The sequence below is a fragment of the Octopus sinensis genome, linkage group LG2, assembly GCF_006345805.1.
Source record: "Octopus sinensis linkage group LG2, ASM634580v1, whole genome shotgun sequence".
NCBI classification, from domain to species: domain Eukaryota; kingdom Metazoa; phylum Mollusca; class Cephalopoda; order Octopoda; family Octopodidae; genus Octopus; species Octopus sinensis.
Window position 1 is genome coordinate 109,419,150 of NC_042998.1, and position 15,158 is coordinate 109,434,307.

Genomic DNA, 15,158 nt, shown 5'->3' on the forward strand with positions numbered 1-15,158 from the left:
TAGAGAATTAACCAAGAATTTATACAGCCTCAAAACAAAATTGAGAGGTTGGAGTTAATATACAAATGCTTGAATCTAACTTACTCTTTGGTTTTCATAAAGAGCATGTCCCTGGATATTTTACCTAAGTCCTTCAATGTACTGCATTATTTATTTAGCCCTTTGTCAAAAGATCCAAATTCCTTGACATTTTCCCATTTGGACATACAAATACAAAATAAGTGATTCTTTTTGGTAGAATATTTTCAAAAGTGTCTATTTATCTGTCTGTTTATCTCACTATCAACATATTTTTCACTCTCGTGACATATTCTTAATATACAAAATTCTGGTAAAATATACATGTTCAAAAATATGTTCAAGCAAATTAATATTACATATATGAATGATCTATATATTGCAACATTTTGAGTAGCAATTGCACAAAATATACATTACAACATAATCAGTAATACATACATAAAGAATACATTACAACACATTTAGTAACAATTAACAAAAAAATACATCATCGGTACATGACAACATATTCAGTGACAATTATATAAAAATACATTGCATCTTTCTTCAACAATTATGTATAAGATATATTCTAACGTATTCAGTAAAAATTATTTAAAAAATACTTTACAATATTTTCATTTACAATTGCATAAAAGATATTCTATTATTCTTGCATGAAAGCTACATTACAAGTCCAGTAACAATTACACGTATACATGTCATTTATTATGAACTATTTGATATCTGATTCATTATTTTTGTTTTTGTTTAATTTACAGTTTGGTGAAGTATGAAGCAGATTTTGTTCTGTGTATCTGTTGATACATATTTCTGTATTTGCGACAGAAATGCCTAATTACATTTTATCACCTTCCTTATATTAAATAATTTTGTGTTTATTGCATTTGATTAATTCTGCATTTTGAAATATAACAATAATTAATTAATATTGATTATTTTTCTCTTCTATTTTTCTTTTACCTTTGTCCCCTGATAGGAAGCACATTGGGCTGAGCAATATACTTGGGCTCTTTTCAAGGCTTTATCACACATGCTGTGTATAGGGTATGGCCGGTTTCCACCGCAGAATATGACTGATACCTGGCTCACAATTCTTAGTATGCTTAGTGGCGCCACCTGCTACGCACTATTCCTAGGTCACACGACAACACTTATACAGTCTTTTGACACATCAAGACGACTCTACAACGAAAAGGTAATTATTTTGCAATTTGAAATTATCTAAATTCTGTTAAATTCTAATAAATAAATTCATTTATTCACTCATTAATCAATCAATTAATTAAAATAATAATGGTTTCTATGGGGATTCTTCCATTTCACATTTTTTTTTATTGAAAAATATTCAACTTGCTTTACTATATCATTAGCAAAGTAATTTTGAAGGGCTATATATTATAATAGTACCTAAAATGAACTTAAAATTTCTTTAATTAGACAACTTTTTAACAAATGATACAAAGTCTGCCATAGCTTAGTTCCATATTGGTCTTTACATGTGAATGTATGACTGTATGTTTATGAGTATTTAAGTGCCTTTATATATGTTCATGCATACTATGTAACAATTCATAAAATATGTTGACTGTTTGTTAGAGAGGGATCTTAGAAATATCTCAGTTGTCTTTCCTATTCTAAGACAGTGCAAATTGAATGTAGATTGGAGGAATTGACAGAGCATCAGACAAGTTATAATGTGTTATTTAGTTCAAGTTCTCTACTGTGCATGTTTGACCCATTTAGGTTGGCCATTTACCATTTGAGTAGAAGTTTAAGTTATGTCCTTATCTGTTGCATAATTTTACCTCAATTTGAAATGAATGGTTACCAGGGCACCCCACAATCATGTTCTTAATTCAAATACCATCAAGGTCAACTTTACCATCATGCTTCTATGGTTGAGAAAGTAAAGTACTTGTCAAGTTCTTAAGTCAATTTAATCAAGCTATTCAAGTAAAAGATGATGGGTGAGGATTCAAAATAAATCTTGTTAGCCTGTATATATGTGTGGCTGTATATATATGTATATTTATGATTATGTGTATGTGTATGTATAGGTGTATGCATGTGTATGTACATATGTGCATATATGTAAGTATGCATATGTATGTGTGTGTGTGTGTGTGTGTATGTATGCATGTGCCAGGACATACAAATGGTTAGTGTCCAAAGGCACCATAATCCTTTGTAAGACGTAGCACCAGCAGAGGTTCTACCTCCTACAAATGGAACAGAATTGCAGGGGCACAAAGGAAAATTAACTGTGCAAGTCCAGAGTCAACACTTTGCTTTCAGTTCCTGCAGACGACCAGTACCCAATCTGTGGTAGAGCCTTCCAAACATGCATCAGACTGATTGGTCTCAGCCAGACAGACCATGTTCCATCTTTTTCTTCCATTTGATGTCCTTGGTCATCTTCTTCAACAACAATAACAGATAAATGAAGATTGACTGAACAAACAATCCCACTAGGAATGAGGGAGCCCTGGTCTTTGTCAAGGCATTCCTCTAGGAGAAGGCTGACTTATAGATAAAACCTGCTGCTTTATTGAGCTGGAAATCTTGCACCTAGTTTGTCCTTGGGTTTTTTGGTATTGGTAGTGAGAGTCATTGAAATGTTGCCCAAGCTGCACCCAATTTAAAACCCTTGCAAGGACATTGCTGACACATATCTGCCAGCAATGGTCATGCTCATCTAACAAGTAGACAGCCATCATGTATGTATGTATGTATGTATGTATGTATGTATGTATGTATGTATGTATGTATGTATGTATGTATGTATGCATGTATGTATGTATGCATGCATGAATGTATGTATGTATGTATGTATGTATGTATGTATGTATGTATGTATGTATGTATGTATGCATGTCATAATACCGTGATGACATTTTCGAACAACTGCTTATGCTGTGGGTGATATCTTCAGTGTTAACTCCACAAAGTCTGCATCAGGTGTCACATTTTACTGTTTTGTCCTGCATCTCTATCCCTTTTGTACATCAGGTACTTGGTTGATATTTCCTGTTCCTGGATTGCAAACACATGCCCTTCAAAGTGGGAGGTAGTAATCCGGCTATTCGTCCATGATAGATTGCTTTGATGATTAATGTTACTAATATCTTAGAGCTTTCTACTAACATATTTTATGCATAGTCTGCTGATATAAGCTCGTCCTTTCATCTGATGATATGTCGCAGTAGAGTCATGCAACTTCTTTGGGCATGTATTCTAGGTTATCAGACAAAAAATATTGTTCAAGGAACTGCCTTCAAAGCTTTGTGATGTTATCAGCCTCATGTATGCAAACTTGGTCAAGAGATGCACTTCATAACTTGGTGGTTAAAAGATGTTGCCGAAGGGATATGATACGATATTCAAAGGGATTTGGGATCGATGTTAAGACTCTGCCACCTTGTTTTTGTTTTAGGTAGAGCTGGTCTACGTTATTGTTTATGTGAAAATTATGTATGCTTGTTAATATTTTTCGGGTTTTCACATCAATGGCTGGGATTTCATCAAGCATCCAATCAAGCAGCCCAAATGTTGGTATGCAAACAATTTGTGAGTCACTGTTTTATTGAATACAGAGTTTTGATATCCAAATTTTCTTTATTCAGCTGTAATATTCTTTAGTGACATGTGTTTTGTTACAGGTTGCAAGATTTGTTTTCATCCACCCCTAGATACCTGTAACATTCCTTGTCAGATATGTATGTATGTATGTATGTATGTATGTATGTATGTATGTATGTATGTATGTATGTATGTATGTATGTATGTATGTATGTATTTATGTATGTATGTATGTATGTGTGTGTGTGTGTATGTAAGTATGTATGTATGTATGTATGTATGTATGTATGTATGTATGTATGTATGTGTGTGTGTGGTGGGGTGCATGCATGTATGTATGTATTCATGTGTGTCAGTCAGTCACAATTCAGCAGCAACATAATTCATGATCTTCTTTGTCTCTGGATTAACATGTGCAACAATACTTCTCATGCAAGAATAGATAAATTAGCAGATTACTGTGCAGTTATTAATATGGTATGAAACGATGATTAAATTTATTATCATAACTTCTTTACATTCTCTGCAATTTCATTTTTTATTATTAGAAATGTAACTACATTACTATGAAGTGAGACTTAAAGAAAGCCAACAATCTTTCTATAGTATCTTTTTGTCATTCTCTTTGATGTTTTTCTTCTACAACCAAGCAATATAATCAGTATATTCCCTTCTTTCAAGGTGTCTTATTCACTTCTATCTGAGATGTGTGTTAGATATATGAGTGGAGCTTTTAGCAGAGCATACATTCATTCTTAACCTTTATCTCATATTTGCCTGGATCTTCCTATTGATTTTGTTACTTTTGGTATAAGGAAAGAGATCTACTTTAATCATCTACCTCCTCCTTTCCTCCTTTTTCTACCTCATTTTTCATCATCATCATGGATGAGCTGGCAAAATTGTTACCACACTGGACAGAATGCTTAGCAGCATTTCTTTCAGCTTTACTATCTGAGTTTGAATACTGCTGGTGTCAATTTTGCCTTTCATCATTTTAGGGTCAATAAAACAAGTACCAACTGAGCAATGGGGCCAATGTAAGCAAGTAATCCACCACCTAAATTTTAGGTCTTGAAAAGATTGTTGTTGTTATTATTATTATCATTATTATTATTATTATTATTATTATTATTATTATTATTATTATTATTATTATTATTATTATTATTATTATTATTATATGATTAGCAGAATCATTAAAGCATTGAACAAAATGCTTTATAGCATTTCTTCCAATTCTTTATGTACTAAGTTCAGATCCTGCTGAGATCAACTTTGCCTTTCATCCTTCAGGATACCAGCGAAGTACTTTCATCCTCCAGAAGGTACCAGTGAAGTACTATGGTTGATAGTATTGACTAACCCCTCCCCTTCAAAATTGCTGGCCTAGTATTAAAATTTGAAACTATTATAATTATCATCATCATCATTATTATTATTATGATTATTATTATCATTATTATTATTATTATTATTATTATTATTATTATTATTATTATTATCATTATCATTATTATTATTATTATTATTATTATTATTATTATTATTATTTGCTCACATTGGATATGTTTTACTTGAATTTTGCCATGTCTCATTGAATGAAAAAGTTTCTTTCTGGAATATTTAGAAAAAAGATATTCTGTAACTTTGGTATGCCTGCACCATTTCCTCAAGGAAAACAAAAGGCCTGTCTTTTAAGCATTTAATTATAAAAGTATTTTAATTATTTACAAATTTCAAAGATTAATTTTTTCTGCTGAGGTAGAGAGGTGAAAGGTCAAAAAACAGAAAATAGCAGTAAGCTTAACATCCAATGTTTTTTAAATATAAAAATATTTGTTGAAAATTCTGAAAATAAAGACACAAACTACATGAAAAGGACAAACAAAGAAAAATTATAGCTTTTACACAAACATGTGTGATTACAATAATACATGCAGACATTGGTGCTTCAAAAAATATGGAAAAGAAATCACAGATGAATCAATTTTTCTAAACATAGACCTTGGTAACTGACAAAATTTTCATAACTAAGCAGACATCAACAGCTTTGTTATAGTCTTAAGTTAAAAAGATGTTTTAAATACAACACATTTCTCTGAGAAAATGAAGAATGTGGAAAGTTACTTCATGAAAACTGTGATCCCTCACCTGATGATTTTATCAAAGAAAGGATAAGCAGAAGAGTAACATAGTACAAACCCTCAAAAAGTGGAGGAGCTCTTTGTATGCCCTCCAAAGAGCACTTAAAGGATGACTTGGCCAATGTATTGGATGGTGTGATTTCCATCATCCGAGGTAAGGGAGGAAAAGGTGTGTACAGGGTTTTCAAAACTGAGTATGAGGCAAGATGGCAGTGTTACTGCACCATACACCTTTCCCATACTCATTCCATAACACATGAAGAAGTATAATATAAGGTCCCGGTTAAGGATATTGGCTCAGATATTAACTCTTGACTCATTATAACTTTTGTTGCACAGAATATACTCCTGGCTAGTATATGTTTACAAAGCAGGGAGATGTTCTTTTAAAATTTCCCTATCTAAAGATTGTTTAGAAACTTTCCTTCTTATACCAGCTGTCAAGTTTTTAACTATAAAGCTGGGGATTATAGGAATATTCATGGACAAATACAGTCTGTTTAATTGTTTTTCAGTAAACTTATTGCTTATCTGTCATAATATTGAATGTAATATCCTAAAGGTTAGCCAATGGTATATGGATAATGATAATAATTAAACCTAAGCTAAACTCCTTAAATATGCCAACCAAGTTTTTCCAGAATTTGTCTATATTGTGGATTCTCATATTGTGTGCGATTGCTAACCTTCATCTCTGTTCACACCTGAGCTACTAGAAAAATGTTTACTTTCTAAAAGTACCAATAGCAAGTAAATCAGAAAGATCACTAATCTTAGTGTTATCAAAACTTCCTATGAAGGCATCAAATATCAGGTCACCCTCCCCCAATTTACCCAGTAAGGGTTACTATGATATTCCCTCACATTCATCACTATTTTAAGGTGCAAATTGCTAATTATGGTGAATTGTTTCCTAAAATTCAGGGATTTCAGGAGGAAGGATTTTGATATAAAGAGATAAAAATACAAAAATATTAAATTGGATAAATCTGTAACCTACTTATATTCAATGCCATGGAACTACATTTTAACAGTTATAATACTGTTTCATTGATCTTATCTCTTACTACTAATTTTGAGGTTAACATCATCAAAGAAGCACTTAGTAACTATACTCATCTGGCTTTTGGAGGGGTTAATTAACCTATATATGGGTTGGAGAGAACGTTAGTCAGTACTCCTTAAGAGTGATGCAAGGATGTCACATACTTCATGCACAAACAATGCATTGTATAAACATATACAACATACATATATATATACTGGGTATGTGACATCCTTACATCACTCTTAAGAAGTGTATATGTATATATATATATGTATGCTGTATATGTTTATACAATGCATTGTGTGTGCATTATGTATTATATATATATATATATATGTATATTTATATATGCACACTCTAAACTTTTACAAAATGGTTTAAATGTAAAACTTAAAATGAAAATCCTTTTATTTTTATTTGTTTTAGTTTAAACAAGTAGAGGAATATATGGTGTGTCGCAAACTGCCTCGAACACTCCGTCAGCGTATTTCCGATTATTATGAACATCGGTTCCAAGGGAAAATGTTTGATGAAGATACCATCCTTGGTGAATTAAACGAATGCTTACGGCAGGTAAGTACTTTTTCAGAGTCAATATTATCGTAGATTTAGCGATTTTTTAAAAATTTCAATACTAACTGGTAAAGAACTGTTTTATCTCCAACCACACCTATGAGAGAAAGCTGAAAAGTTCCTGGCTTTGGTTAAAAGAAAATACAGGAGGATCAGTTAATTATGATTTTATTGAACATATTCCCCGCTTAGATTCACACACTTATTGCAGTGGTTCTTCAGTTTTTGTAAGCCCTATAAAAGAACTTGGAAGTTTGGGCCTCCAACCAAGTCTTTTGTAACATGTGTAAAGCCAGTAACTTTTCAGCACCCCTTCCTAAGCTGCAATGTACATATTACTGCAACTATTGCATTAGCCCCTTCATCTCCAACACCACAACTCCAAATATCCCAAATCCACTGATATCTATATATTATAAGTATGATTGGTTGCTGTTTAGGTGACCACTTTGTGAACATCAATCAGAAGTTCACAGTAATGTTGTTGGTATCCTAAAATTCATGGTTCATTACTTTAATGCTGGTCACTCTCTCACCTAGACATCATTGCTGTTTGCTAAAACCATGGCTCAAAGATTATCTGCCAACTTAATGAAAAATTTGACCTATTTTCCAACTAGGAGCCTCAACTTTTAGAAATTTGAATACTCACACTTTATTCCTCAAATTATGCCAAACATTTTACTAATTTGCTTCACTTCCTTGCTTTTTAACATCTTTGGAGCAGTGTGTGTATGTGTTTATCACTGGTCAACTCACACAACATGACCGGTCTTTCCTCACACTACCTATTACCTAACTACCTACCTCTCTAATTCTATTACATTCCATCAGTCTCACATACTGAATCTCCCATTCCTTCTCCCTTACAAGCTTCACATCATTTCTTACCTCAAGATTTCACAACGATTGCCTCTTCATTGATTTTTATTCCTCTACTTTTTAACCTATTCACTTATTTTTACCTTTACTTTTCACTTCAATCAATCTTATTGACCCTTGCAAAAATTCCATTCTGTTTTATAACTTATTGATGAACGTATATCTGCACAAATTTCTATAAATCATATATCTTAGGATGAGTATCTCATTAGAAAATGTTTAGCAAATATGAAGGCACTTATCCACTAGCGACACTGCCAATCTGTTTCAGATAACATTGCTTCATTATTCCCTGCTTCTGATGTGAGACACATGAGATGACGCCTCATGCCTAGAGACCCAATGAAATTCTTGTTGAAGCAATTAATACATGTCTTGTGAACCAATATAGAATCCTAAATGTGACCGCTTGACCTGATAGAAATAACTGTTAAATATGCTCAAATGATTCATTATATACAACCTATTTCATAGTCACTCGGCTTACTAGAATTAGCTGCCAGCCTTCCCTAAATCGTAGACCAATGAGGAAGCCTTTACATAGTTGCTCAACCTGCTAGCAACCATATCTCACTTAAAATGGATTCTTCATACATATATACCTAAATCAAGTTGCACATTCTTCCCCAAGAAAGAACTCCACTTTCCTAACCAATAGTCTATTTCATTTTCTGGAAAAGATGTAATAAATCTGACTTGTGTATACACCAGATTGATAGGTAATCAGGTGTTTGCCTGGCTGGTTGTTTTTATGAAGTTAGTATTGCATATCATCATATGAATTGCAAAGTAGTAGTATAACAGCCTCATTTTACCCTCATTTCCAGAACTAGAGCTGCGGCCTCCATATAGACCATGAAATCTATTGGAGCACTGCTCAACTTTGATTATAAGGCCATTGCCATTCATCATTGAGGTAACTTGCAAAAATGCTTCATAGAATCAGCCCTTCTGTTCATTTGCAAATTCATATTGAGGAACACATGCAAAGACAAATGTCTGTTGTATTTTACAGGACCAGTTTATACTTAATTATCCAGTCCTACACTCCAACAACTTCAGTCACTTGCCTTGTCCGTTTCTCAATCAAATGTGTGCTTACAGCCCCACCACACTATCACTATAGCCTACCCAGTAGAATTTGGGCCTTTGTTCTTTACCCATAAGAAGATTGGCTGAGGCACTCCTCCATCTTACTTCTTGCATGCAGCATATGTCCACACTTCTGATGTAGTATTTCATTTGAAACTGAATTTTTATCTCTAGCTTTATTTTCATATTGCCACATGATTCTTATCTGTATGAGATCTTGTTTGTAGATCACTGTGGTATGAGTCTTGAATCATGAGATAAAATTCAGTTTCACTAAACTGTGTGTGTGTGTGTTGCAATGCAGTTAAAAATTGTAATGAATATTGGGAAAGCATCTTCTACAATAACTTCAGGCTGATCAAAGCCTCCTAAATTGGGCAATGTAAACTGAAAGAAGCCAGTCATATATGTATGTACACCTACATAGAATGTGAGTGTGCATATGTTTGTACCTCCTTGTTTTTTTGACATTGTTTTCATTGCCATAAATTGACAGTACTGCAATAGAAGCAGTGAAGTTCATTTCCAATCTTTTGTGAAAAAATGTCTGGACATAGGATAATATTATAAGCTTTAAAACAGGTGAGCGTTGGAGATAGACAGGGAATCCAGATGCATAGGAAATCTACCTCTGCAAATTTTGTCTTCAGCATTAAAACAATGTTGATGCTGATGATGATGATAATAATGTTCTTACTTGTGTTGTTTAACTCTGTCTGGACTCCTTTATTTGAGAACAATTTCTTTGTCTACAACTTGCCCTTCATACATACATACATACATACATAAATACTTATATATATATATATATATATGTGTATGTATATACGCATTTATATAGTACCTTGTCATATCTTAATACTAAAACCTGTTTTCTTCTTTGCATTTAATTTTTTTCACCATAATACAGGAAGTTATAAACCACAACTGCAGATCTTTGGTTGCTTCAGTACCATTCTTTACAAACGCAGATCCACAGTTTGTTTCTGAGGTAGTCAGTAAGCTCAAATATGAAGTGTTTCAGCCTGGTGACTATATAATACGAGAAGGAACAATTGGGACGAAGATGTATTTTATACAAGAGGGAATAGTTGATATTATAACAAAGGAAGGTGAAGTTGCTACGAGCCTCTCGGACGGATCTTATTTTGGCGGTGAGAACTATATTTGTTTATTATGCCCATACATGTACACACAAAAATGTATGCATGTGTGTAAGTATATGTTTCACAAAGCAATTTTATTCACACAGGTGAGGTTTTGATTCATAATAATAAAACCAACATTTGTTGTTCTACAGAATTACTCTACCATATAGCTAGGTTCCATTACCAACAAACAGCTAAAGGCTGGTGACGAACATCTTTCTACATTTAATCCTTGATTCAGAACAAGTTTTTTTGTTTTATTTCTGTTATTATGACTGTATTTTGGTATCAACAATATAACATGTCATTTACCTCTGCCACTGTTTTTCATTTAATTGAATTTTCTATCTTGTTTACTTCTTTTGGGACAGGTATATTCATGTATTTATTCAATGAAAAGCATGGGGTAAAGGTTCAAATCTAGTTAATACTTAATACTCCATGTGGTATTTATGAAGATTCTTTCTCCGATTACCTGTATGTAAGCATAAAGTAAAAGTTCAATCTATTCCAATTTAAGAATTCTATATTGTTGTTTCTTTTTCTTGTGCATACATTTCAATATTAAAATTTTTCATCAGCACAGTTTATGGACAATTATCTTTAGATTACTAATGAATTGAAGTCAAAATTAAGTTTTTCAGAGTTATGTATAAACTATAGTAATATACAAAAATATATATAAATAGAAGAGTAAACAGGGTGGACATAGTCAGCAGAAAAAACATGTAATACCTATATGCTTTTCACTAGGGAAATTCATTTAAAATGGTGATATTTTTCTTTTTGAGTATAAAACTAACATCTGCTGATGAGTAGAATTGATCTATAATGCAATCAGTTTCCATCTTCCAATGGATTATCCTCCTATATAGCCAAGGCTCCATCTCCAGCTGACATCCTGTTTTGATCACTTTTCTTATACATCTAGCAAGACAATTGTGACTTTAATTCACTTGTAACATAAAGATAATGGCCCATAAGCTGTACTGAAGGAATATAAAAACATCAAAGCAGATTATGAATAGAAGGAGTAACAATATAGAATACTTATTGTAACTATATTTCAACTAAAAAATCTATGCTTCCCATTGACGACTAATAAAAAACAAAATCTTTTACATAAACACAACACTGAATGTTAAACATTAATTGGATTCATTTACATTTCTTTCATAAGATTCTTGATGTGAAGCTATATTGTTTCAAAACAAATGTTGCAGGAGTTTCAAAGGGTCATTCTGCCAATAAAAGTAAGCAAGGGTGCTGTACACTCATTGGAAAGGTTATATAAGTGTGACAAATAACTTTGATTGATTGATTATGAAAGAAATTAACTCCTGTCAGCACATATGATTTGATTTATAGAATGATCCTCACAAAATATTGCAATGTGTGTGTATGTATATATATATATATATATATATATATATATATACACACATACATGCATACATACATATATGTATATTCTTTTACTTGTTTCAGTCATTTGACTGTGGCCGTGCTGGAGCACCACCTTTAGTCAGACAAATTGACCCCGGGACTTATTCTTTGTTAGCCTAGTACTTATTCTATAGGTCTCTTTTGCTGAACCGGTAAATTATGGAAGCGTAAACACACCAGCATCGGTTGTCAAGCGATGCTGCAGGTGGGGGGGGGAACCAACTACACACACACAAATACACACACACACACATACACACACACATACATACATATATTATTTATACATACAGGCTTCTTTCAGTTTCTGCCTACCAAATCCACTCACAAGGCTTTGGTCGGTCCGAGGCTATAGTAGAAGACACTTGCCCAAGGTGCCATGTAGTGGGACTGAACCCAGAACCATGTGACTGGTAAGCAAGCTACTTACCACACAGCCACTCCTGTGCCTATATATATATATATATATATATACGATCATAGCTGCACCATCCGATTGTGGCCATTGCCAGCCTGGCCTGGCCTCCGTGCCGGTGGCATGTAAAAAGCACCATCCGACCATGGCTGTTTGCCAGCCTCATCTGGCACCTGTGCCGGTGGCACGTAAAAAGCACCCACTACACTCATGGAGTGGTTGGTGTTAGGAAGGGCATCCAGCCGTAGAAACATTGTCAGATCAGACTGGGCCTGATGCAGCCTTTTGGCTTCCCAGACCCCAGTTGCACCGTCCAACCCATGCCATCATGGAAAGCAGACGCTAAATGATGATGATGATGATGATGATATATATATATATATATACACATACGTACACACACACACACACATTACTATACCTATATATATATAAGTTTACATGTAGAGAGAAGGAACAACTATTCTTTCAAATATTTTAGTTTCCAAACATTGAAGTTAAAATTTTTACTTTAAAGATTTTGTTTCATTGCTGGTTTTTTGTTTTATGTTTAGTTTGGTGCAATAACCCTCTTACCATTTCAAAACATTTTTAACATCAAATTCTGAATGAATTGATAATAATGGCATGCTATTATCACAGTTTGTAGTAGGCCAGAAAGAAAGTGGAAATGATGTTATAACTGATATACTGCTACTGCGAGATTTAAAATTATTGAACAGTTAATACTTTTTAGTTTAATAATCTATTTCCCTTAAGCTGTATCTGTTGATGGTTGAAATGATAGGCATAATAAAAGTACCCTATATACTAAGAAGCATTCTAAGAAATTTTTTGTTGACCTGCATGACCAGGCTTCCCTTCCATTGTGAAAGACAATCTGTACATCTAGATACAAGGAGTGTATATAGGTTCTCCACTTGGGCTCACATTTGCATTATTCTACATAGATATTCAACTTGGGCTCGTATTTGCAGTCTTGAAAATAACAACATAGTATTAAAATAAGTATGTTTACAGCATATTTATTATGATGAGTGCTGAAGAACAAGCAAATACATTCACATAAATCAGATTTTAAAAATAATCTTATCTGTAAATTTTCAATCAAACATAGTTCAAACATAAATTCAAATAATACTGGCTCATTCTTAAACATAAGCATAGCATTGGAGACCACTCATATTAGCTAGTGAAGCATGCACAGACAGGGATAACAAATGTCCCTATAAATATAAAAGATCTGTTATGAAATCCCTTAGAATGTTTTGCAAAAGGAACTTTAAATAAGGAAACCTTAAGGGTTAAGCATTCAGGATGGATATTAAGCATGCTAAAAGGGATATTAAGCATGCTAAAAACCTAAGCAGTAAAATAATACAAGAAGATTTTCACCTACAGAAATGCAACTGATACAAAACAGTAAAAACACACAATCCTCTCATACATTGCACTACATAATCCAAATGCTCTTTGTTTATAGAATGAATGAGCTTGTCATTGGAATATTCATAAAACAAAACACATCATGTCTAACCACAAACTAACAGTTGGGATATATTAAAAAAAACGTCAGAATTAAAATCTGTCATATACACCTGAAACTACAAACTTGCTAGTTAACAGAACATACTTTAGACGGAAGTTGTAAACTTCATGACACAAACTGTTATATTGGATGTACAAACAAATATGACATATTTTTTATCAGTTTTCAAGTTTTCAATGCATTTACAATTAAGAGAATTACAGCACATATAATACTGAATACAAAACCAAACTGGAAAGGAAAAATCATTATTTGATAGCACTACCATCTGATATAAAAGTGCATGAAAGGTTGGATTTACTTTAATAGTTTTATTAATAACAAAATACAAACCAAACGTTAGTACACAGATACAGCTCATGTAAAATAGACTATGAAAGTAACCAAGAGTAAAGTGTTAAACAATTTAAAATCCTGTGACGTTGATTTTATCATTTACAACACACCTGCTAGTATCATTTCATTGAAAAGATGATGTCAACAATGAGAAATGCCATTATTCTAAACTAGACATAAAAGACTAGTAAGGAAATATGACAGATCTTTAATAAAAGAGATTAAATCCAAACTCAGTTATGTTGTCAATGTGCTACTTAAAGTTTCACCAAATGAATTGCATAGGATTACTGACTAATTATACCTGATGATCCTCTAAATCTCTAGTATTCTCTGGATATTACTATGTAGTTCATCTTGTAAAGCTTTAAAGTAGTACACTGTTTCAATCAGGTACTGTATTATTATGATATAATTATATTGTTATTGAGTTCTTTCTTGTTCTATGTTGATAAATCTTACAATATGTGTATGTGTGTGTGTGTGTGTGTGCACGCATGCATGTGAGTGTGTGTATATGGGTGTGTGTGTGAGTGAGTGTGTTTGTATGTGTGTATGCACACACACACATATACATACAAAGCTTAAATATATACATATATGTGTACATATATATACATATATATGTACATATACATATATATGTATATATATATACATATATATGTGTGTGTGTATTTATTATGTATTTGGGGATATTTATTTATGTAATTGAGTGGAGTCATTCATGCATTTTGTGTTGGTTCTTTACTTTCTTTCTGTCTTTACTTTTCTTTGTTTCCTTATTTACTTACACTGTTTACATCCACTCCTACCAGCGTGGAACGTGGACATTAAATAACGATAATGAGTATGGTAATGAAGTGTTTGTATTTGAATTTATTGTCAATAAATACACCCTCCTCCTCATCCTCATCAT

The 15,158-nt window shown here is 32.8% G+C and overlaps 1 protein-coding gene across 12 annotated transcripts in view; it reads left to right on the plus strand.

Moving 5' to 3' along the window:
• LOC115222488 overlaps positions 1 to 15,158 on the plus strand; it is a 961,211-nt gene that overhangs the window by 930,642 nt on the left and 15,411 nt on the right. For all 12 annotated transcript variants that reach the window (XM_036498862.1, XM_036498853.1, XM_036498859.1 and 9 more), the window contains 3 exons: positions 1,001 to 1,219; positions 7,225 to 7,371; positions 10,256 to 10,499. In XM_036498862.1, coding sequence (XP_036354755.1) covers positions 1,001 to 1,219; positions 7,225 to 7,371; positions 10,256 to 10,499 — 610 coding nt within the window. The remainder of the gene's footprint in view (positions 1 to 1,000; positions 1,220 to 7,224; positions 7,372 to 10,255; positions 10,500 to 15,158) is intronic.